Raw genomic sequence first — 25,575 nt, forward strand, 5'->3', positions numbered from 1 at the left:
TAAACTGTTATGGCACTTGGGACCAAGACACTGCATAACAATTCATTTGGATTAACGGTCAGGTGGTTATAACCCTTTCCATGTTTTTTTCATGTTATAGCACCACCAAGTGTTCAGTTGTCACAGATTTCTTTGTGTGACCACAAGATGAGCTCGTTCTAGAATAGAACAAGTTTGGTGAAAATATCTCAATGCTTTTAAGAGTTATAGGCATTTTAGTGAAAGTGGCCCTGCATGCCTAGAACGTTAGGCATCCCATCGCAAGTGTGAAACACTGATTGATTACAAATCACTTGAAAAAAGATGATTTGTAATGTTATTATAATGATTTTATAAAGTTTAAATATGGTTTCAAATGGAAATCCCTTGAAAATAACTATTTTATTGAGCAGATAGTCCTTTGCTATCTGGTTGTTTTGTGTTTTTTTGTCACACAACTTTGTTTTATATATATATTTTAAATAATGATTAGTAACTAAATTATTGCTCTAATAATGGCTATAACGAAAGAAGAAAGCTCTTACTTTGACATAGCTGCTGATTTCAGCTGTTATTTTGTCTATGGATCATTATAAATCTTAGACTTCCGCTGGCTCTAATTATGTGCAGATAAAGCATCACAGTAAGATTACATTAATTGTAATTAATATTGTAATATAGAAGAAGAACTTAAATATAATTGAAATTCAGAACAGAATTGAAGAAAATGCATTATCATACACAAACGCATCCAAGGGGTGTAAAACAAGTTTTACAATAAACTATTTCTATTTCCCGCTCTAGTTAAGCCAATATTTTATCGGGTAGAAAATATTTGTAAAAATCATTATTATTAATTCTTATCCAGTAAAACAAGTATTTGAAAATTAACTGGTTAAAATGAGTGTGGATCCTGAGGTGAATTCAGAACAGCTGTAGGTGCTAGGGGTGTAACGGTTCACAAAATTCACGGTTCGGTTCGATACGATACACTGATGTCACGGTTCGGTTCGGTTCGGTTCGGTACGTTTTAGATACAGCAAAATGCAAAAACATCTCAACTTTTCAGAATGCCGCAAGCGCACCGCGGGTCATGTGACAAGAACTAACCAATCAGCTTCATCCTTTCCCACAACAATGTTGAAAGCTCAGCCAAGATGAAGGAACAGCTGATCATAGTTGTATATGGATTGCAATTTTGAAATAAATTTAGTAGCAGAGCTACTGCAAGCGATTTTTAGAGCTGCAAATCCATTTATCCTTTGCTGAAATTTCCGCGTCTCATGGAGAGAGCACGTCATTGTTGCTTAGCAAAGACAGACGCCTCAGGAGCGCTTCTGCCCGAGCGCTTTGGAAAGGAGGAGAAAGACGTGCTTAGCGTTTTCCATGCGTTTTTAGGAGCGATATGTGAACGGCCCCTAAGGCGCTCGCTCACTCAGCACGCGCTGAAGGCTCATTGCAAAATGTCTAATGCATTTAACAGACCAGAAATATAAGATCCTAAAATAACCAACAGGTCTGGTGTTTGGGTGCACTTTGGATTCCCTGTAAGCTATAATACTGGTGTCTAAATGCTGCAGGCATAGTTTGTTGCGTGCATGTTTCTCCTTTTTTTCGTCTTTTCCCAGATACTGACACAATAAGGTGATGTCGGCGTAAATGAGTTGACATGTTTCAAGTATTCACGCTGGTGTTTTTTTTTTTTTTTTAAAGCAATGAAGCAACCGCGCGAAGCCCTCACTATATAGGATTTTAGAAAGAATGCAGAGCACTAGTGTAGTGTGCAAACTTACCACAGTGTGGATTTCAGAAAGTGTGCAAAGACTTCACGTGCACACTTACCATAACATGGATTTACAAATAATGTTCTAAGGAGGGGCTCTCATGTCACTCTGATCGAGCAGCTCATAGATGGAATCATGCATCTCAAACAATATGTTTGAGAGTCATCTTCTTTTTCTAGTCTGTTAAACGCATTGGCCATTTTGCAACGAGCCTTCAGCGCGTACTGAGTGAGCGAGCGCCTGACTGAGTCATAACATAACATAAACATAAGTTGGTGTTTTTTTCTTCTTCGGGAGTGTCAGGGGCGTTGCCTGTTACGTCGTTTGGGTTATTGGGCTACCTTGTTGAACGCATATCATTATATTTCTCTTTTTTTTTTTCCAAATATAATTAATTAGTCCAACGAACCGTTCGGTATGCATAATGCGTACCGCGTACCGAACCGAAAGCGTCGTACCGAACGGTTCAATACGAATACGCGTATCGTTACACCCCTAGTAGGTGCTATCACGCAATAAATATAACAAAAATATAGAGATAACATGTTCCTTGTAGAAGCACTGATGACAGACAGCATGTTGTCTCACTGGATGTGGGTGACCATCTGTTTGCTCTTCTCTCCGTAGTGGCGTACGATCTCCTCGCAGCAGACCAGCTCAATCGGCACCTGAAGCTTCTTCACTCGTCTAAGCCAGGCCAGACTTTGAGCATCTCCATCCAGATTCTGGGGCTCCAGGTATTCAATACAGGCCACAGCAGCGTACGCATCTATCACCTGAGACACAGAAAGACGCTCAGAGGGTAGAACATCTAATCTCTGTAATACGTATCTTCATGCAAACCTCTGAAGCAGAAGAAAGCTGCAAGCACTTACAAGTTCGTTGCCCTCTCGTGCACATGGGTTATCTCGGAGCATCTGAGCTATCTCAGGCTGTATGCTGATCATCCTGTAGAGGTTCTGTATTCGGTTCTTGAAATGATGGTAGGCAGCATGAACCCAGGGCAGAGAAATGACTTCACTCTCATGTGCTTCCTGCCCATCTCTAAGCTCATTCACACTGCAAGTAAGGGCTCCACATAAGAGCTGAAAGGAAAAACAGATACACGTGAACAAGTGTGTGTGCTTGTGTATGTTGAGCATCTTTGAAAGGGTCTGACTCTCACCTCGAGGTCCACTGTCGATTTAACATTCATGGTCATGGAGATGAAATCCTGGAGATACCGGTGGAAGAACTCCATCTGCATCTCTCTGGATGCTTCAGAGATGTACCTGCCCAAGGGAGTCTTCCAAAAGAACTCTTCAAATTGCTTTAGAGTGTGTCCTGATGACAGAAATGCAAAGACAGAGTTTATACAACAGTTAGTTGTGGTTGTGGATCCTGATTGGCTGAGAGTGTTTTCCAGTCATGTGATATTCTCCCAGTATCAGCCCAGGAAGCGTTTCACTGTTTCTATCACTGCACTTTCAGCATTTCTCTCCCAGCGAGTGTCACGGTGGACGAGCAAACACTGCGTTGTTGTGTCACAGAATGTAGTTTTACCTGCGACTTGTGTATAAACAGCACATATTTGAGGATTAGTTTAGATGTTTTGGAGGGTGGTCATGTGCCTAATCTCGGACAGTCCTGTGGGAATTAGCCCCTGGCTCTGATGTAGATAGTGTGAGCGATCATTCATTCTGGGTGTATCAAACACTTATTCATCTGTTACTTGTTACAGAGCAAAAAGAGATTCGGCTGAGGGCAAAGTTAAGTTTCAGAACTTTATGTTTTTATTAAACTGAAATCCTGTACTTTAACTAGTGCTGCTTTTGTATTTTTGACTGAACTGTACAAACTTCTTAAACTTTTATAATGGCTAATATTGTTTAAATATTATTTCTAGAAATGTTATTTTATATAAATAACATGGCATATTTGTTATTGGGAAAGGGTCTGTTAGTGATCATTTTAGATTTCAGGAAAGTTAGCTATATTATTACACTGTTTAATGACAGCAAAGACTGTCTTTCTGAGCGAGTCAGGAGCAAAGACTAATATATTGAAAGGGACTGAAACAAGGTGGTAAACATTTAGACAATTTACAAATGCATTGACTAGCACTGTCATGGGAAATCTCCTGAACTGGGTAAAGACAAAGATATCGCTTTCCTCAGTGGCCACTCAAAATGATTTAGTGATTATGAATATCAGATTGACTGAAGAATATCAGCTAGATGCAGGTAATGCACGCGCTCAGTCGATCTCTCCTTCATAATCTTCTACTCTACATAATACAACAAGCTTCAATGACACGAATCAGCATTGCTTCATTACTAGCTCTAGCTTTAGACTTAGAAACCGAGGCTTGGGCTCAACGGTTGAGATCTGAATCCTGGCAGAAGGAAGGATTTTTTATTCACTTGCACTCTTGTGCTGTCAAACTGCGATAAACACAATATCACACTCGTAGCCCTGTGATATGGCTCTATTCCAGCTAGCTGTGATTGTCTGCGGCCTCGTGCTACGACTGAACCACAGGCGTGCTGATATAGAGCCGTATCGCACGACTACGAGTGTGATATTGCTTATTAAAGGAACTGGAAAAGAGTCTAACTAACCACACTAATTTACAGCAACACTAAGTAACTTTTTTTGTGTTCAAAATTGACAAAAGTTATATAATGAGTGAGTACATCATGAATCCATTTTCCAAACCGTGTTTTTGTCCTATCCTGAATCATTATGGTACAGCTGTAATAAGTGTTTATATCGGGACTATTTCAGACCTGTCGGGTCTCTACCGCTGTGGAATAACACAGGACCTGTGTGACTCGTCTTAGACATGAACCAAGAGAAGTAGCTCTGGCTACAGTGTTCGTCCGCAAGATGCATGCAGATTGTTTAGTAACCGCTAGAGCTCCAAAAGTTACATAGTGTTGCTTTAAGCATGATAGCTCAGGAAAAAAACATAGCATAAAAAAGAAAGATATGCAAATATCCACAGAAAAATACCTTCTCGCTGCAAGGCATGTACCCAGAGGTCCTCTAGAACATCTTTAATTCTCCAGCTGAAAGGCATGGTGCAACCCATGTTCCTGTGAACTGCAATGTAGTTCTGAACCAAGATCGTCGAGCTGTTGAGATAGATAATAATGAGATTGCTTTAAAGTGAGAAACATACTGTACAATACACTGTGTTAATGTAGATGCCAAGGCTTAAGCAATGCATTGTAACTATGTGATCATGTTTTACACATTTAAACATTTTCTTCCTTTCCATTGGAGACGGCAATTTACCTTTGCGTTACCAAAAGGTTCAGTGCCATTAATGTTAACATTCGAAACTAGCCATAAACATATCAACTTTAACTTTCTGAAATGGTTTGAAATACCAATCGTTGACTTGAAAGAAAAGAACGGACTGCAATAATGATGAGAATGCAACGCATATTTGCCTTACATAATGAAGTGTTGTTGGAAACACTGTGGAACGAAACTAAATAAAGCTTGTGTAGCTACGAGCATTAGTGGACTGGCATAGATTTGTTTTAGGCCAAAAGGCTTACCAAATGCTTCTTGAAATCAAATGATCACATACTTGTTTTTCAAACTTGTGTGAGGAACGTTCAGTAACATGACATCTCCAAAAATATTCAACCACAGTTTCTTCAAGGATTCTTCAGAGTTTGTATCCAGCAAGAGGTCTAGATTGCAGTCACGGTCAATAACCGAAACAAGCTGCGCCAAGAAGGGAGTCACTACCGCTTGAATTCGCCTCCACAGGGCATGTCTAAAACACAAAAATGAACAAATATTGACAGTAAAAATGTTTTAGGTATTAGGTATAGAGTTTCACAAAACACTAATAAGTCAAAACAACAAGGTTCTACATCAACATCTTAAATACAATCCAAAATACGATGCAATTTACACCCTCTCTTTACACTTACCTAAAAGTCCCACCCTCCTGCAAGGCATCAATATTTAGTGCTTCCTTGGAGACCCAGCTCTTGGCAGCGATTGTGTTTTCATCGTGAGCCATCAATAGAGAATGAATTCGCTTCTTTAATGTTTTCAGAAATTCAGCTGGTAACACAAATATGTAAATATGAGTAACCACTTAGAGGACAATTAATGAAAGTTTTAAATAATACCAGAAAGGGCGATAAATCTCACCTTGTAGAGCCTCATTGTCAGCCAGGAGCGTGAGCAGAATCTGTACTCTCTTGGTGCTGCGAGTGCCTGTCTCGGTCTGATCTCTTAGCATGCCGACTGCACTCTGAACACAGCTACGCACCAGCGCTGTGGTGTCCACAACATTCTCCCAGCCCTAGAGAACACAAGAAATTACCTAACCGAGCTCAACAGGGTGACAACAGTAACACAGGTATCCTGTACTGAAAATACATTGCTGTTGTTGAGGTTATTGTCTTCTACGTCCATCTTCTCTTCTTCTCCTTCTTCTGCATACATTTCCTCAACCTCCATATCTGCAAGCGGTTACAATTATTTGGATTGTTTGAGAATGATGATCATCCTTTAAAGAGAACTCTCAATATTTGATTTAGAAAATAAACCGACTTCACCTTCAGGCTCAGCTACTTTCTCTGCTTTCTCTTCAAACAACTGGCTGATGGTCAGACACTGCAAGGCTTTTATATCAGAGACGATATCTTTGGATTTTCTGAGGTCATCGATGTGGACGGACTTCCATGGGCCTTATTAAAGGAATTTTTAATGAGATTTTCTATAAAACAGTTTTTGTCAGTGATGCAATCAAACTCGTCTTACCACCGTGAAATCCAATGTAAGAAGTTCCACCATCCATTCTTGGCAGTTTAGTGATGAAGTACATAAAAATCTTCCCATAGCCCTCTTTCCTGAATTTGTTGATCTCATTGATAGAAGAATACCTGGAAATATATTTCAAGTTTAAATAATGCTTTTTTTAATTTTATTGCATTTACTGAACAAACAAAATGTGCCACCAGCCGCATTCAACTCACTTCGCAGATGCAATGACATTTAAACTTGGGGAGCCTTCATCATAATCGGTTTGGATGATTAGTATCTTGTCCCCGGTGGTGTTTTCCAAATAATTTCTGAATACAGAAAAAGGGTTTCAATTCATTTAATTAAGAATAAGTGTGCTTTTTGTTGTGATGTGATATAATGTAGTGATATTGTGAGCACAATACTTGATTTTCTTGAGGAATGAGTGTTCTGTGTCAAACTGCTGTAGAGAGAGGAGCTCTACGTTTTGGACCATGTTCTGTAGCTGTTCAGTTTCAGCTGAGGTCAGAAGCCTTGAGAAAGTAGTAACCTAAAGGGTTAGGGAAAAGATTGCAAGTTTAGTACGCAACGATTTTTCTCAAAAAGACTGAAATGTTATGGATTTTTCTAGAGCAGTGGTTCTCAACCTTTGTCTCCAAACCCCCATCTATCCCTCATGTAGACTAAGATTTCTCAGTAAGTTCTATCCAACAAAATATTTTACATCTTGACATAGCTTATAAAAATTATAATCATTATAGAAATGTTCATGACTTTTTAAATTTGTATACATTTATATTACTTTTTTCCAGGTCTAGATATCTCACACTCACATTCTGCCATATATATCGAGGTTTTCAAAGACCTTAAAAGGGAGAATTGTTGAGGGAATAAAATATCATTTTGATTTTTAGCTGGTTTGGCTTATTTTAAAGCTTGTTTTAAACCATCTTGTGATCCCCTGATTCAGAACCACTATTCTAGAGTAATAGTCAAAGTATTGCTTTACCTCTGTGAAAAAGGCATTGCTAGGCCCTGCTTGCTGAATGTGAGAAAGGATGAAGTCAGCAAGTGAGCTATGCTTCTGCTCTTCAAAGTATACCCTTGACAAGAGATCACTTTCTACACTGGAGAGGGAAGTGCAGTCGAGCCGAACCACGGCGTCTGGTGTGGCACAGTTCAAAAGGATCAGTTTGGCCTCATCTAAGACTCTAGGATCTGAGAGCTCCACTTTTCCTTTGAGCTGTTCTGTAACTTGCAGTACAACAGACGCACATGTGTCCGAGTGGTAGCCAATGAAAGCATCAGCTGGATGATAATGACGTGCTTGGGGAGCAATTGAGTGCTTGCTTCTAGCAGAAATGAAGAATTTAACCCACAGTTCAAGCTTCTCAACAAGGTCCTTTTGCTCACTCCTTAGTACAGTATTGATGTCAAGATAATGTTTCTCCAATCTGTTGATCAATGGAATGGGAAACTGCTTATACACGACGCCCTTCTCCTCAATGACAATGAGCCTGAAATCCTTGTGCACTCTACATTTGACTCTGTGGGTTCCAAGCCCCAAATCCACATATTTCTGACCTCCAAGGGTAACGTAATATTGATTTAGAGCATCATACAAGCTTTCGTACAAGTTCTGCAAGTTCAGAAGAACGATGGTTTGACCAGTTTCCATACAAATCTTAACACGATTAATGTTGCGACATATCTGAGTATACTCCTGGTCTTTTGGAAAGCTTGATCCAAAGATGATCTCTGGGTGACATTGGTCTGAAAAAAACGTCTGCTGTAGAATTCGAAGGGCTGCATAGTTTTTGGTCAGAACAAGCAGGTATCTGCACTCCTCATCTTGGCCAATGGCTGTGATGTTCTCTCTTACAAGCTCAATGGCACTGATATTCTCAAGCTTCGGTGTGATATTTAGTCTGCTGGTGAAAACTGTGACAGCATCCACATTATCCTTGCCACTGAAGTTCCTTAGCACAGCCTTCACAATCTGGTCTGCACTAGGCTTCTGATTAGAAGCTTTGACCACAGCAAACATCATCTTTATCAAGCTGTAATAGTCTCGCAGACCAAAGAAACCTCTTCCCTGCTTCTTACAGATGTTCAGGTAAGCACGGGCAAACGGCTGAAAGAAATCTCTCAACCTTTCAAGGATCATGGCATCTGAGGAACATATTCCTTTTGCACTCTCAATCAACTCCTTTTCATCGGGATCACCACGTGAAACAAATATCCCTCTGTTCATCTTGGCTGGGTCCAAAGCCCAATTTGAGATACCAATGAATCCCACCTTCTTGTGAGGTACTGGCTGATCATCTATGCATCCCTCTTCCAACAAAGGATGTAAAGTTTTCAGAGGCATTTTCTGTGAATCTTCAGCCAAGCCTATCTCATCTAGTACTACCACTGAGACATACTCTGTTAAATTCTTGCCTTCCTGAAAACGAGCACATTGCTTGAATGTATTGATGATCCCCTCTGGTGTAGAATGAGGACTGCACTGAAAGGAAACAAGATGGATCTGCTTCAGTTTTCTAAACAAATCCGAATGGGCTGCTTGGCCTTGCATGCCATCTGCAACCAGAGTTTTAGACAAGGACTTGGAGCTTCCAGGTTTTCCAACCAAAAAGAGAGGTATTCGTAGTTCAATGCAAATCACCATCATGAAGACATTTTCCTTCAGGGCATTGTTTCGAGCAATGGTTGCACCCATTGGAACTCCACTCAAAAATAGATCCTGAACAACTGAAATCTCCTGCATCACTTTCACTGGGCTGTAGGTCTCTGGAAGGTACCTGCAAATTTTTCTTCTGTATTTCTCTTTATCCTCCAAGCAGGCATGGTAACACACACCAACCGCCATAAGTAATGACCAAAGAACTGGGTTTTTTTCATCAGTGTTCCTCTGATTTTGATCATTTCTCTCTGTCCGCTGAATACTTTCAAACTGCTCAAGCTCTGAGATTATCATTGGGTAGTTATGGTAAAACCAGCCAAAAACTTGCATGCAACGCTCTACATCTCTCAGACTCACAAAACTACATTCATCCTGTCTTGTTCGCATATACATCTGTGAGGCTGAAAGAACATCAGTGATGGTTGTGATGTAATCTGAACTAATGGCATGGGTTTCAACTACCCTTTCGACTATTTGCTTGATGTACATTTTCTCAGTATTGTCATTGAGCTGTCCAAAGTCCCAAACTAGTGGAATCATGCTAGGTGGTAAAGCCTGCACTCTGTACACTAGCTGGCGAAGTGGAATGGATCCAAGTTTTTCATCCGTTTCCTCAGCTCGAACTCTGTATCCCAAACCAGCTGACTCCAATCTCTTGATCATTACGTCTGTATGTTTTCTGTATGGGTTGCAAGCAGCAATGATTTGCAAGCCAGTGTTACCTGTCAAATGCTGTCCATCAGCAGTGTTGTCACAGAGGATTTCCTTAATGCTGCTAATGGCCTCTGTTGTGTTTGCTTCATCAAAAAACAACACAGAGTCAAAGCCATAATCCAGCTTGTTTCTTAATGCCATGGCCTCAGCTTCTCTTACTTTGGTGTAAATCATGTCTGAACTTGTCCCTCCATGAACCTTGACTAGCTTCATGTTGTCTGTGGCAACTCCACATCTGTGCATCTCACAAAGGAATTTGATTAGCCTGGTCTTCCCACATCCTGTCTCACCCATGATTATAACAGGAATCCCACAGCGGAAGCGCATGTGAATTGCCAACATTTTCAATATGTTGTCTGTGGTGAGCTCGTATGTTTCATCTGGATCAAGAGGCCACTGTATTCCCAACACCCTGGAAAGTCTCTCGATTTTCTCCCATCTTGGGAGCTGGTCATAATCGATATTGAAAGGAACCCTCTGTAGTTTAAGGCCCTCGTAGAGCTCTTTGGTCATGATGTTCGGCTTGATCACTCTTTTTGTTGATGGATCAATAGCATCAATCCCATTCTGTCCATTTGGCTGAAGATGAAAGCCAATGAATGTCATAGACTCATGGTCATCATTGAAGAAAATGTATGGATGTGGTTCTGACTCCCATCGTTTTCTTATCCTAAAGGGAGCTAGATCCTCTTCATTGGCAGAAGAAAGGTCATTGTGCAGTCTCCCTGGACTCTGGTCAGAGATGCTAAGTGAAGGAGTGGCAAAATCCTTTGCCATGAGAATCATGAAATCAACAACAAAAGTTTTGAATCCCATCAGAGTATCCCCTATGAAAGACACATCACAGAAAACCGTTCTCTCACAATCCCGAAGTTGTAAGTTCAGGAACCAGGCAAAATTCCGCAACTCTGCCCAAGAGGGGTCTATGATGCCGCAGTACACAAACAGCATCTGCAGGCATTCAACATGAGTGCCCTCAATTCCTTGGTACATGAAGGCATCCAAATTGACACCATTGTAGAAACGTTGCAGGTACTGATAAGGCCGCTGGTAGGCCTCACTTCGGAACTCTTGGTCATCCATAAGGGGATCACCATCCTCCATTATTGATGGATCTTCCCGCATTCTCATTTCCAGCTCAAGTACCTGTTTGGGAGGACGGCAGTAGATACTTGGAAACACATCCAAGAAAGCAGATGGGACTTTTGAACCCTACCAAGAAAAAGGCAAATTAATTAATGAGGCATTTATCTGATTAATGACAAAATGCGATTTAATTAAATAATTTATATCAATTTACTTACTGCACTTCGGTCATTTCGGGATGTGCTGGCATCAGGTCTCAGGATCTCGATGACATACAAGTGCTTATTACTGCTTTTCCACATGTTTCCTTCAGAGTCCATGAGGTATCCAAGAATCAACAGCCTGAACAGAAATTCATGAAGTCCTTTTTTTACCTGTAAGTATATAAAATATACATAAAAAAACAGCACAAACATTTCTTTCTATGTTTTAATTGAACTAAATAAATAAAGTAAAATCAGGTAGCTACCATAGTGGTGACATCAAAATGATAGACTGAACGCTCCTTTTTCTTGTGGCTGTTGAGCAAGGACTGAAGGATGACGTTTTCATCAATTCTTGAGTCAATTAACCTGATGCACTTCAGCTGCGAAGGCTTCTTGGTGATCCTCTTCAATTCCTCATACATTCTTTTAATGTAAAGTGATTTTCCTAAAATGAACCACACAGATATAATTCTGCATCTTACACATTTTGCAAAAATATTTATACTCATATACACATCTCTTTTATTCCGGTAGGTGTACTTTATATAGCCAACTAACATGAATTCTGAAAACGAACTAATTTAAATCCATTACTTGAATGTGTACTCACCAACTCCTGATCTTTCTGAGGATACAATTCCCACACATTTTTTGTCTTTGAACACAGCAGCGGCACTGGATATGTCAGCTGGGACTGTAAAGTGCTTACCAAGGTATCGCTGAATACTGATCATTGGTTCTTGGGGAATCAAGTGCAATCTAAATTGACTGAAAGCTGAAGGAAGGTATGTATGTTCTCTATTAGAGCTGCAGACCAACACCAGCCTGTAATCATTTCTGCTCTGTGCATTTTGATGCTGAAAAAATTGCTCCACTTTGTAGCTCACTTCGTAGGTAAGCTGGTCCACATAGAGCATTGTGTATATCTTCTTTCCCGAGTAGCCAGCAGAAAGACAGCGCCTGAGGAAAAGTTCCACTTCTTCAAATGGAGTGGAAGCACTACAGAGGAGTACTTCATCATAGGTTGGTAGAGGCTCATTCTTGCTGCTCATGTAAATTGAAATGCATGATATCAGAATTTCTTCAGAAGGGCAGATGATTAGATTTGGTCTTCCAGTAACCATTCCATTTGGAAGATCTCTCTGAATTTTCCTTGAATACCAATCACCCTGATTTTCACTGGGGCTGTTGGCCAATATTTGAAGAAGATATCCAAGACTACTGACATCAAGGGAGTCTGGCAGAAAATTCTTCATGTCTCGCATGTAAGCATTCCAAATCACATCTAGCTTTTCTGACCCGTTAGCATTCTCCAAATGGCTTTCGAAGTCATCAAACAATGGGCATGGCTCCTCAGTACTATCATTTTCAATCACACTGGGGACTTCAACAAAAGTTTGGAAGTCTAAGTCATCATTTTGCTCAGGGCCCTTGTTAATTACTTCATACTGAAGCCTGTGCCAAGCCTTTCTTAAATCTGAAGTGGAGCAGTTAGGTTTGATAAAGGAGAGCATCATAAGAACTTGATCTTCCATTGCAGTCACATTGTTCTGGCTGAGCTGACGGCACATGTAGACTACTTGTTCTGCAGTGTAATAGTTTAAGTAGTAATGCTGAGATCTCTGCTTGTCCATAAACACTTTCCAGAAGCTTAGGCATCTCTCTATTTTCTTACAGACTTCAGGCAACTGTTCTGTGACATCACCTTCCACCATGATGGCACTGACAACACTCCCTAAGTTGAAGTCCATTATGATGCATGCATCTTTACTATTACTGTTGATTTTTGCCTCCCAATGTCTAAACAATGGATTTCCAGCAACAAACAAATCAATAAATGCTGAGGCCAACCTCTGTACACTGGCAAAGACCTAGAAACAGGGAAGAAGTTAATTCAGGAATAGTTACAATAGCTATGGTGAAATACAAAAAAAAAAAAAAAAAACAGCTAAAAGTTGAAAGGTCACCTCTGAAAACTGATCGACTTCACACTGGCCTTGATCTCCTTTTCCAGACATTAGCATCAATTTATTCTGAAGATCCCTGAGGTCATCAAGAGAATAAATGCGTGTCTCACAGCCCTCATCATGCTCTTCCATAATTTGAAGCTTCAGAATATTTTCCAAGCATAACTGGAAAAAAGCAATATTTATGGGTAGATTTTACCGAAATATTATCTGCATCAATTAGGCTATTTGATGATGATAAAGACAGATGATAAAAATAAGGAAGGAAACTCTTCTAAAATGTAGCTTAAGCGGTGTTTTGGACCCTAATAACTGGTTTTGTAGCTGGCCCAAACTAGTTAGTTAGTAAATTACTGGATTATCAGCCTGGATGGGGACCTGGATGAGCTGGTAGACCATCTTGGTCTAGCAACAAATTAGCTGCCATTTTTGTACAAAATCAGCATGACCACGTTTTATCCCACCCAATTTTTTTCAAGCAAGGAACTTGATCAAGATGACCAGGTCTCTATGAGCTGATAGTCCTGCTTGTCAATTGCTTAAACTTGCTTGGACTAACTAGAAACCTGATTTTCCCTGCAAGGCCCCTGGCCAAGATGATCATCTAGCTGGTCAACCATCTTGGACCAACTAGAAACCATTTAGTAGCATGTTCCAAAACACACCACATTAAATTGATTTTAAGTAAAACAATCAAGCACCTTATTAGCAAATATTCATGTGTAATTCAACATTTCTGTGCTACATGTATTTGAATTCAAACAGTAATGACAAACCTTCTTTTGATTTTGTGCACTGATGACATAGATGCCGTTTGTGTTGATAGCTGATGCCAGAGATAGAGAGGACAGCTCCACTGACCCATGGCTGTCCTTGACTGTCTTCAACCATTCTATGTGTCTTGCAGAGTCACACTGAAACAGAAACAACGTTGGTGAACAAAAATAGGAAGAATCTGGTTTTCTTCATTTGGTTATCAATGCTAGCAGATACTCTTACCAGTTTTTTGGGGAGGTTGGTGTCATTATCAAGTGCCTTCCATAGTTTTTTCAGCATATCTTTAAAAAGCCTGAAGTCAGCATCTGGCTTTAAATCATAGAGCATTGAGGAGTAGCCAAGAACGGCATCATGAAAACAGGCCACACGATCTACATCCAAATCATTCTCTCCGGCAGAGATGGAAGCCAAATCCACAAAGACTTTCAACTCATTGATGTCTGAAGTGATAAAGATGAATAACATTTGCTTTCAAAAGAGCATTAAAATAATGAAAACACATTCCATTACCTGTGCAAAACTTTTAATTTACCTTCAAGAGCCTCTTTAACCCACATAACAAAGTTCTTTCTGAGGCCAAGCTCCTTAAGGCACAGTCTACGGGAATCGGTGATGTCCACAAGCACAGTTTTTGCCTGCATCAACTCATTGTCAATGCTGTCAAGACGCTCTTGTTTAAAATCCAACTGTGTCTAAAGGGAAGAAAGCCTCATGGATTTACCATACCCCTTACTTATTTTAATCAAAATGCATTTATTTAAAAGGAAGCATACTGGCAAAAAATTATGTGACTTACAGTAACAAGCAACTTCTCCAAGACTTGAAAGTCTCCTGTCAGGCAGAGCGTCTGTTTAACCATCATGACCACCTGAGCTGACTCTACTGCCAGATGAAGCTCATGGTACTGCTCGATCTGCTGGATTCTTGTCTGGACCCAGCGCTGGTTATCACTGAGATCCAGTTTGCACATGATTGCAACTTCCGCTGCCAGATCTTCATATTTTCCCTTGTAGGCTTTGAATATTACATCAACATCTTCAAAATTTATGCTACCATCTTTCAGCCTTGTGTATATGTTTCTGTAGGTAACATGACATTGTTCGAAAATTTCTCTGTTAAGATCTTCGAGTGTGATGTCCGTTTCCTCCTCATTGGCACTCTCTGCAAACTCTTTTGCCTCGTTCACCCAACATGATCTGAAAATTAAGCTGTCTTTATAGCTATTTAGGACCTCTGCCATAGATCGAACATCATCATCAAGCTCAAAGTAGGTGACTACTCCTGACACTGGAGAGGAAATTTGATTTAATGAATGAACGTCCATGAACATGTCCAGGTCCATCTCATCTATGTCAATATGGTGTTTTTCTTCCAACCCGTCAAAATCAACTGTAAATCACAACAAATATTATAATATGAATCTCTGTATAAAAACAATATGTTATAATCAGGTGTTCAATCGACAGCTTTTACCCAGCACATGCTCCTCTAGACTGCGGCACATTGTAATGAGAGACTCCACCAGTGCACTCTCGTGACTGATAGCCTTCAGCTCCTCTTGTCTCGACTGAAGAAGCCTCTTCATGGCGTTGGTGTCCTTGTAATGTTCATTTTCACAAAAACACTCTGGAAAAACAGTAGGGACATGACTCTTCACATTATGGTATGCTAAAAGGGTAAAATCTTAAAAAGTGTGAGGTATTTTACCTAAATTAAGCAGCTCAAAGAACGCAGTCTTCTTCTGCAGGATGAGTTTTAGTAGCTTTATCTTTATTTTCCCTGTTACAAGTTGGTTTAAGATGTTTGTGAATAATGATGTTGCCATCGCTAATTTCTCTTTAGCTTCTTCAGAAAGCTTATCGATCAGTTTTTCATCAGCACCTGCAGCCAGAACATAAATTATATCTTTGTCATCATACTGTTTCTGTCTTTAAAAATAAAAAGACATGTGGAGGGATACCAGATAAATACCATGAAGCTGAAAGATATTTTTGGCTGCTGTCCAGCCCAGAAGATGCTTGAGAACAACTTCTTCCTGATAGGTTCCTTTGTCATCTCTTGGCCAGGACTTTAGGATGATGGTAGACACAAGATTTCCAAATTTCCAGTTTATCCGTAATTTACTGAATCTCTCAAAAAGTTTCCCCTCAGATTTAGTCTGTTAAAAAAGAAGTTTGTTCAGAAAGTTTATGTTTGTATGCTTCCCATATGCAGTCCCCATACAAAAGACAATACTAAATCTGTTTTAATATTATTATATTATATGTATATGTATATTGTTTTGTATAAGATGTACATTATAAAATATAACCATTATTAGTATAGTATTATTATTATAAAAAATGCATAGAACTTATAATGTGAAATATTTGTTGTCTCTGTGCTATTAACAAAAAACTAATTTTCTCAAAAATATTGAAGCATTTATTTTAAAATGCAGTGCAGCATAGTGCAGAGCTATAAGCGTGCTGATTGGCTGGCCTGCGAGAACTGCATGAACCTATGGCGAGGTGGCGTAGCTGTGCGAACCAATCAGTGTTCGTCCCGCCACGAGCGAGCTGTGCCCGCCATAATGGGCGGAGCTGTCTCACTCCTTCATAGGCTTCTAGGTGACCAAAACTTGCTGGTCCAGAAAGTTAGCAAGACAATGTTTAAAATAGTCCAAGTGACTACAGTGGCTCAACCATAAGTTTATCAAGCGACGAGAATAGTTTTTGGGTGCCAGATTGTCCTGTTCGCCTGAGTGAGGAGGTCTTCTCTCAGCGGTATCTGCCAGGGAGCTGTCTCTATCAGCTGTATCAACACGGGGAACCATGTCTGGGTCCGCCAGAGAGGAGCTATTAGGAAGACAGCATGCTTGTTCTCCTTGATCCGTTCAATGGCCTGAGGGAGCATCGAGACCGGAGGGGATGCATAAGGGGGAAGGCTGGGCCATTTGTGGGCCAGCACATTACTGTTCTTCTAGAAGAATGTTGGGCAGTGAGAGTTGTCTTCTGAGGCGAAGAGTTTACCTCTGCCCTCCCGAAGACACTCAAGATTGGTTGAACTGTTTGGGGGTGGAGAGACCATTCCCCTGAGGGAACATTGTCTCGAGATAGCTGTAAACCAGCCTTGGTTTACCATGATGTGAAGGCGGCTGTATCGCAAAGCATGAGCCGGAACTCGGGGCATCAGTCAACGCTGCAGGGGGCGCACATTAGGCCTAATTGGAGTACTGACTATGCAGAGGCCATAAGGCCCAATGTCCTTGGAAACATTCTGGGGGGGAGGTAGGATACCGCTTTGAATGATGCAGCCAGCCGTTGAATGGAGAGAGTGTGCTCTGGCATGAGCCAAGCTCTCATATGAACAGAGTTGAAAACTGTTCCCAGGAAGGTTATTTGCTGGCTGGGGATAAGTTGATCCTGAGCCCCAGGTATTCTAGATGGCTGAGGAGCCAGGATTTGTGATTTTGTAACTTGGCCTCCGACTGGGCCAGAATGAGCCAGTCAACGAGGTAGTTCAGAATACACATTCCCCACTGCCTCAGGGGAGAGAGAGCTGCATCCATGCATTTCGTAAATGGATGAGGTGCCAATGACAGTAAATGGCAGGACTGTGTACTGATAATCCACACCCTCGAAAGTGAATCTCAAGAACGGTCTGTGGTGGGGGGCTATCTGGATGTGAAAGTATGCATCTTTCATATCCACTGACAAAAACCAATCCCTTGGGCGAATCTGCAACAGGATTTGTTTGGATGTTAGCATTCTGAAAGGCCATCTCATGAGGGCTTTGATCAGGTCTGAGATCCAGAATAGGCCTGATGCAGCCATCATTTTTCGATATGAGGAAGTAACGGCTGCAGAAGCCTGACTCAATCTGTGAAGGGGGAACTCTCTCTAACACTTCGGTGTGGAGGACGTGAGCCACGTTTCTTCTTACCAATGTGTTGACTATGGCATGAAAGCGAGGACTGCGAGCGAATTGGAGCGAGTAACCTCGTATCATTGTATTCAGTACCCATTCTGACACATCGGGAACCAGCAAATGAAATTAGGCTGGCTGCTTCAAAAGAGGGGCACTGGTCTGTTTTGGTGAAGAGCACTGGCGAAAAATATCTTTGTGGAGGGAGTGAGGCACACAGGGTCTTTCTCCAAGGTCCCTGAGAGGTGAGAAACAGCAAGGCGCGAGGGGCGGGGTCATTCTCTGAAAAGAAAGCTAGCCATGAGCGCAGAGAGGAGAGCAGCATGCTGCCGCAGTGAGAACAGCCGCCGTGTGCAGTTTCTGCATGGATTTTGCCCAAGCAGAAATACACTCTGTGCTCGTCTGTGGGATGCAGAAGTGCTCTGCCCCTGCCACAGTCTGCAGTCAGTTTGCCCTTTATGTGATATGAGCTTTTTAATGGAAGCAGCGAATCATCAGATAACGGCGTCGAGTCAGAAGTGCTGAGCAGTAGGCCGCCGTCCGCTGAACTACTGATGCAGATTCGCTTCGTTCTGCTGCTGGGCTTGTTCAACGGTGAGAAGGAGTTCAAGCTGGAGAAGATCAGTGAAGAGGTGAGTCATCGCTGGAGGAGAATAAATCAGATGTCTATGGTGAAATGGGTCGCTTATATAGTTAGAAGCTCCGCCCATTATAGCAGGCTCACCTCGCTTGCAGCGGGATGCACACTGATTGGTTCGCACAGCTACGCTGCCTCGCAATTCGTCTGTGCAGTTCCTGCAGCCCAGCCAATCAGAACGTTTATAGCTCTGCACTATGCTGGCTGTGCAGCTGGACTGCGTTTTAAAATAAAGGCTTCAATATTCTCCAGAAAAAGCAGTTTTCCCATTGCATCTCTCAAGACGCAATACGAGTTGAAATTGCAAATTGCTTAATTGTAAATTTTATAAAAGTGCTTAATATGATCTGTACTTTATATTTACAAGTCTTCTGACACTTCTAAAGCCAACATTCAAACCATTATTCTTTGAAAATCAACTACCTTGGCCTAACCAGTACATTATTTTAAATTTATTGAGTTGTATTCCACAGAAAAAAAATCATATGTTTCTATAATGACATGAGGACGAGTATAATATGATTATTTTCATTTATTTAGCGAACCATTTCTTTAAACACTTCAAGCCAGAATGTATTCACTAAATAAATGTTGTGGGTCCAAATAATCTTCAGACTGGACATAGCTTTCTAATGTCCTAATTTCATTGTATTAAATTTTCCAATGTATGTTTACATGAAGCTGGATGACCCATGATGTCAGTGAGAATGAGGTGCAAGACCTGTACCTGGCATATCGTGGTAACAGCCTGGAGAGCACACTTCTCTACACTAGCCACCAAAAAAGGATGGGAGCCATTTAGTTCCTCGATCTTTGAGCAATAAACCTCAATTTGATCAAGATGATCTTCCTAATAAGAGTAAAAACAAATAGTTTTGCATGTTTACAAATACAGAAATAGACACATTAAAATACGTCAGTGAAGGTTGTCACAATTGTTGCAGTTCCACCAGAATCTCTGTTGTTTACGATGTTCTGTCTCAAAGGAACATGCCACCGTTTTTTTAAATAGTCTCCCCTAGATTTAGATAGGTGTGCAAAAGCATTTTAGTCTCAGTACATGCATTAACTTAGTCTAGCAGAGCCACCGCTAGCTTAGCTTAGCATAGTGAACGGAATCCTATGTTGCCGGAGAGCATGTCGAGAATAAAAGTTAACCAAAAAAAAAAAAAAACCTTTACCTAATTACTTCTTGTGGCCAGCTCTTCACAACAAGTACAAATAGCAATGCAGATTAAGACTAGGCGATTTCCTAGGCAGATATGCTACTTTGAAGCACTTAGTGTAGTCAAATGACCCGGGACTTCGGTACCAAGTCGGTACTAAAAAAATAAAAATGTGGCGGTACCAGGTTTCTTTAAGTAGCGGTGGTACGGAGGACCCGGTCAATCCGGTTCTTGACGCATACAGCGCTATGATTTCCACAAAGCAGAAAAGACGGACGGAATCTCAAAACCCAGTCATGAAAATTAAACTTTCATTTTAATATGGACGGTCACCGAATTTTTTCATGTTAAATTAATAAAATCAAATCTCCATATGGACCAGTATCTGTAAATGTTATGCAAAAGTTGGTTGAAATCTGCATCCTGCATGTTCTGTGTGCATGTCTCTGTGTGAATATATGAATGGTTTGTTTACTACATAGACTGAAGCGTGGGTCGCTTGCAGTAATGAGGACATAAATACATAAACAACATCACCAGAACTGTTCTGAGTAACTTCACAAGCATTTTACCCTTTCATTTGAGTAAAACCAGTGTCAATGTAAAGGTATTCACGGCACCCCGTCAAAACAACCCTCTACATTGCCAGTAAATCACTCACATATGCGACTATATTTTACTCTGGGCGACTAAATGATGTCTATTGTTAGCCACTGGCTAATAAATTCTTAGATTTTACTCGCCAGTGTGTGTGTTCAAGGCTATTATAGGCTATGATTAACACATGTTCACTCGCTGAACACTGACTGAGCGCTTCAGAGTTCTCTCTCCATCAAGCGATCTGAACTTTTCAGTTCATCTCAATGGACGCACAGCGCACCTGTATTTGATGATCTGTAAACTCTGTGTGAAGGCGCACGACTCACCGTCGCTTTACTGATAGCACTGTTTCTCACACATGCAAAGAGAGAGAGAGAGAGAGAGAGAGAGAGAGAGAGAGAGAGAGAGAGAGAGTCTTACCACGCTGAATTGACACGCTATATGTAAACTAGATTATTTGTTGTCTTCTCCTGTCAAAATAATGCAGTTCATTTAGAATTATTCAGCTATTTGGAAAATGCAATATGCCGGTTTCTCTGGTTTCTCTGGCTGGCGCTCATACCATCCCTGTTTTGATTTCAGCAAATCAGTTTGACCGAACGCAGACAACGTGATATTCATGAACCCAGCAGCTCATCAATCCACAGTGCAATGTATATTGATAGTATAGTAGTAGAATTAGTATTAGTATTATTTTTTTATAATAATTTATATGATCTATTACTATTTTTTTACAGAAACCCTCAATGAGAAAAATATCTTAACAGTCTTAAGTTCAGTTAAAATGACAAATAAGCATTCATACATGGTTATCAAGTTTTAGTTATAATCAGTAAAGTTCTATCATTATATAGTGCTTAATACCATAATTTAATGCTTGACTGACTGATTAAGAAGCTAAGAGTTAAGAAGCTGTGCCATTTTACAAAGATAAGCTGATTGGAATCATGTGTGTGTGTGTGTGTGTGTGTGTGTGTGTGTAAAATAGTATATCAGTCTGGCGAGTAAACAAAAAATGTTAATAGCCACTGGTGATTATATTGCCAAGGTGTGCGTAGAGGGTTGCAAAAATAAAAGTAAATTTTTACATAAAGGTATTATGCTAGAAATATCACTATTATTTAGTAAAATGTATGTAACAATGTTACTACTGTTGAAAAATTAATAAAACTTTATTTTTTAATTAGATAAATAACACAATATTTCTCCCAAGTTTTAATTTTAATAGCAAATCCCCTCTATTTACCAAAAAATTAAATGTGTTTAAATTTCAGCAATTAAAAGACAAATTAAATTTGGGTGAAACTTGTTTACTGTTTTTCAATTATATTACTTGTAGAAAAACTTTAAACACAATTGTAGTTTTATTTTTAGTGATAAAAATGTGGGTAGCACTTTATTTTACAGTCCTGTTCCTCGTGTACATACTATGCACTTATTATAGTAATTACAATAACTATGTAATAACTAGGTACTAACCCTGAACCTACCCCTAAACCTAACCCTACCCCATGTAGTTACCTTGTGTTACCAGAACGTTCTTAGATAAATACACTGTAAGTACACTATAAGTACATGTTAGTACACGTACTGTAAAATAAAGTGCAACCTAAGTGTGTTATTAGCATATTTTTGTGTTTTGCTTTGGTACCGAGAACAGTGTATTTTCAATGGTATCGGTACCGAATACTGAAATTTTGGTACCGTGACATCATGGGCGCAGAGATATCACGCATGTGCCCAAAGTAGCAGTGCTTCGCCTGTGCTTCCCCCCAATCAGGGATGTAGTGGAGGCTAAATGCACGTAAACGCCGTTTACACACCTCCCAAAATTCAGAAATAGCGTTTACCCACCTCCAAAGTGTGTTTATCCACCTCTAAATTGAGTTTATCCACCTCTAAATAGCCTACAGTTCCTATGACATTTTAAATTAAGCTTATGTCGTTTTAGTTTCATATTGTTCATTATTAGTTTCATAGGTTGTTTGTTGTTAAAGATGAAGTCTTTCATATTGCGCTGCTACTCAGTGTTGACCAATGCTTGCGGTGTTGCCAGTAGTGGGAAGTTCGGATCATTTTACTGACTCGGATCTTTGAGTCTCTTTCAGCAAAATGAACTAATCTTTTCTCTTGCCGTCTCTATGGGTCTGACAGGAAGAATAAAAGACTCAGACCTCACCTGTCGATTCAGAACCAGGCGACAAGGAAGTCGACTGGGTGCCGCCATCTTGTAGCAGAACTTCACTTGCGTTAGCATCCCATTGACTCCCATTCATTTTGGCGTCACTTTGACAGCGAATAACTTTACATCTGAGACGTTTAAAGACTCTGTTTGTCCATTATTTATTTCTAAAGATACACGACAATGTATAAAGGGCTCCATGACCTTCTATGTTACATTATGGCTCCGTATAAACAGTTTTTGTAAAAAATAGGCTAACGATTGCGTCATAACCACTCGTCTCTCTGTCGCATTACCGTACAGTCAGGAGGAGAAGCTCGCAGGCAATTAACTTAATATGGCGTACTGGCGTTACATTTTAAAATACTATACAAAATAATTAATCAGAAGACTTACTCCTGCTCACTCACGACAAAGAACTCCCCGCTCAAGCTCGCCGTCTCTGCAAGATTAACGATGGCAGTTTGCACGCACAGCTACTAGAAGATTTACATCTGTCAGACAGGTTGCTGACGTTGTCAAGCTTCGTTTGAGTCTGCGCGTCAGAAACGGAAGTGCTAAAAAACGCTAAAAATGGGCTTCACTTGTCTCAGTTGAGTTCCAATGGGGTTGCTGTGTACATTTCTTTTACTGTCTATGTTCAGAACCCATATGTTGTGTAATGCACATGTGCGGTCAACACAAAATGAACGAATCACTCTCTGAGACAACTCGGTAGTCCTGAGTCATATTAAAGATTCGTTCAAAATGAACGACACGCAACAGACTGCATCAAGATTCAAAAATGGACATCAGGCAATTAATACTAATAATAATAATAACAATAATAATAACGTTCGTTATTTTGAATAGAAATCATCACTTATACAGCAGCCATTCATCTCATCTTCGGTTTATTTGTGTTCGTATACAATAGGCTATCCATGATCCGCCAGGGTATAGTCCAATGTTGCGCACATTTGAAGAGATAATAATTTTATGACATGTTTGTTAAATATTTCTTCATAGAGAATAACATTTCTATTAATTTTACACTGATTTATTCAATCTGAAGAACTAAAACGGCTAACAGAGCTAGCGATTACGCTCCTCTTATTGATTCGCGTCAGCTATGACATCAGTGCGACATCATTAGTTTGTGAAGCTGTCAATCATCTCATGTGAACCACGTGACCAAAAGGATGTCCTTCTGCAATGAAGCTGTCTGTGTCATTGCAGTCTGTGTCATTGATAAAAATATATGAAAGACAAAAGTAAAAAATATTTGATTCCAGCTTGTTAAATGTGAATATGTTCTAGTGTCTTCTCTCCTCTGTGACAGTCAACTGAATATCTTTGAGTTGTGGACAAAACGAGACATTTGAGGACCATTCCTGGGCTTTTGGGGAAACACTGATCCATATTTTTCTGAAATATTATAGACCTAATAACTAACCGATTAACTGAGAAAATATTCAACAGATTAATTGACTATGAAAATATTCCCAAATCCCTAATCATTACGTACTAGTGCATTGCATTGGAGCCCCTGGATATAAGCCTCCCTCTCTGTTCCTCTTTAAAAAAAATGGTTCTCTCTGTTTTGTCATTTAGTAAACTTTATAGATTTCAACCTTATTATTCCTTCTTGAGTCTCTTTAACAAGAACTTAGATTAATGTATGAATTGAATAGTGATTGTGTGACTTATATGAGGGAATGACCAGTGACACCCTTGGTAGTAATTTTTTTTTGGGGGGGTTTTTTGGTTAACTTTTTGTTCTCGACATGCTCTCCGGCAACATAGGATTCCATTCACTATGCTAAGCTAAGCTAGCGGCGGCTCTGCTAGACTAAGTTAATGCATGCATTGAGACAAAAATGAGACAAAAATGTGTTTGCCCACCTATCTAAATTTAGGGGAGATGGTGAATAACCCTTATTTCAAAAAACGGTGGTGTGTTCCTTTAAGTATGTTAGCAGGTTTTAAGTTCTGCGGTTTCTGCTGGGGAATGTGCATCATCAACTGAGGCCACTTGAATGAATTTTCATAAAGCAACAAAGAAACGCATTCAGTTCTGTATTTTTGTAATGTGCAATGAGTTGTGAGGCTGGAAAATTATTGCATTAATGGTCATAGTAACAATGACAGTGGGATATGATGGATATAGCCATTTTTCTCTTTTTTATTGTCATTGTTATTATTAATTAATTATCATTTTTTTATTAACTCATTTAATTTTGTTTTGTCTTTGTGGTTTTTATTTATCTAATTGAGCATATGTACGTTTTATATTCTTGCTCGTTTGAAAGAAAAAGAAAACAAATCATTAAAAAAAGTTCTTGATCTCAACCCGACTAGACGTGTGTTCTGGGACTGTGTATTACCTGTTGGCATTTCCCCTCAAAGTCTCGTGTAAAGGTCTCTCTCCAGTCTTTAGTGAAGTCCTTACTCATGAAATCTATGGCAATTATGTTATTCCACATCTGTAAAGCAGAACAAAAACATCATTATAATAAACTATATAGATTCAGAAGGAATCAACCATTTTGTATGACCATACTTGTTCTGCTTACCTCAATCTCTTCACTGAAGCTAACAGCCGATAGATAGCCACTGTTCAAAAGCCTGCCTTTGAAAGTTTGTCTGATCCATGTTCTGACAGTTTGCTTGGCATCATTGAGTAACACAAGAGTCTTCTCAGGAAATATGTCTGTTTCCTTAGGTTTGAACAAATATTCAGGAATACGGAGTACATTTTATGTCTTATTTTATGTCTGTAATCAGTCATTTAAAACAAAGATAATATGATTTCAGGATGGAATACCTGGGCAAACTGTGACACAGAGGCCACAAGGTTCATGCAAGCAACAGGAACATCAGTGAAAGATCTGTAGTAATGGACTCCTTTGCAGATCTTCTCTAGAAGTTTGCAAGCTGCTTGCATGCACTGAATGCCATACTCCTCATTCAGACAGCTACAACAGTAATGAAGGAAAGTTAGTATATATTTTAACTTCTGACCCTGAAAGGAAGTAACATCAACCATGATTTGCTATTTTACTCAATACTGGAAAAAAAAAAGGCAAAATAACCATTTTCACCTCAGAGATGAAACAAGTTCTGGACATCACTCAAAAGCATACAAATA

At 39.9% G+C, this 25,575-nt stretch overlaps 1 protein-coding gene across 4 annotated transcripts in view; it reads right to left on the reverse strand.

Moving 5' to 3' along the window:
• The window catches only part of LOC113113000 (E3 ubiquitin-protein ligase rnf213-alpha-like), an 89,444-nt gene that overhangs the window by 40,790 nt on the left and 23,079 nt on the right, over positions 1–25,575 (reverse strand). For all 4 annotated transcript variants that reach the window (XM_026279083.1, XM_026279082.1, XM_026279081.1 and 1 more), the window contains 28 exons: positions 25,252–25,402; positions 25,001–25,144; positions 24,812–24,910; positions 19,225–19,347; positions 15,926–16,112; positions 15,662–15,835; positions 15,428–15,580; positions 14,751–15,343; positions 14,487–14,646; positions 14,177–14,394; positions 13,954–14,091; positions 13,178–13,342; positions 11,821–13,081; positions 11,474–11,655; positions 11,223–11,378; positions 7,528–11,130; positions 6,944–7,068; positions 6,752–6,847; positions 6,537–6,658; positions 6,332–6,463; positions 6,153–6,235; positions 5,922–6,075; positions 5,696–5,831; positions 5,344–5,535; positions 4,758–4,879; positions 2,929–3,086; positions 2,639–2,848; positions 2,352–2,539 (listed from right to left, as the gene is read on the reverse strand). In XM_026279083.1, coding sequence (XP_026134868.1) covers positions 2,352–2,539; positions 2,639–2,848; positions 2,929–3,086; positions 4,758–4,879; positions 5,344–5,535; positions 5,696–5,831; positions 5,922–6,075; positions 6,153–6,235; positions 6,332–6,463; positions 6,537–6,658; positions 6,752–6,847; positions 6,944–7,068; positions 7,528–11,130; positions 11,223–11,378; positions 11,474–11,655; positions 11,821–13,081; positions 13,178–13,342; positions 13,954–14,091; positions 14,177–14,394; positions 14,487–14,646; positions 14,751–15,343; positions 15,428–15,580; positions 15,662–15,835; positions 15,926–16,112; positions 19,225–19,347; positions 24,812–24,910; positions 25,001–25,144; positions 25,252–25,402 — 9,225 coding nt within the window. The remainder of the gene's footprint in view (positions 1–2,351; positions 2,540–2,638; positions 2,849–2,928; positions 3,087–4,757; positions 4,880–5,343; positions 5,536–5,695; positions 5,832–5,921; positions 6,076–6,152; positions 6,236–6,331; positions 6,464–6,536; positions 6,659–6,751; positions 6,848–6,943; positions 7,069–7,527; positions 11,131–11,222; positions 11,379–11,473; positions 11,656–11,820; positions 13,082–13,177; positions 13,343–13,953; positions 14,092–14,176; positions 14,395–14,486; positions 14,647–14,750; positions 15,344–15,427; positions 15,581–15,661; positions 15,836–15,925; positions 16,113–19,224; positions 19,348–24,811; positions 24,911–25,000; positions 25,145–25,251; positions 25,403–25,575) is intronic.

The sequence above is a fragment of the Carassius auratus genome, chromosome 13 (genome assembly GCF_003368295.1).
Source record: "Carassius auratus strain Wakin chromosome 13, ASM336829v1, whole genome shotgun sequence".
Lineage (NCBI taxonomy): Eukaryota > Metazoa > Chordata > Actinopteri > Cypriniformes > Cyprinidae > Carassius > Carassius auratus.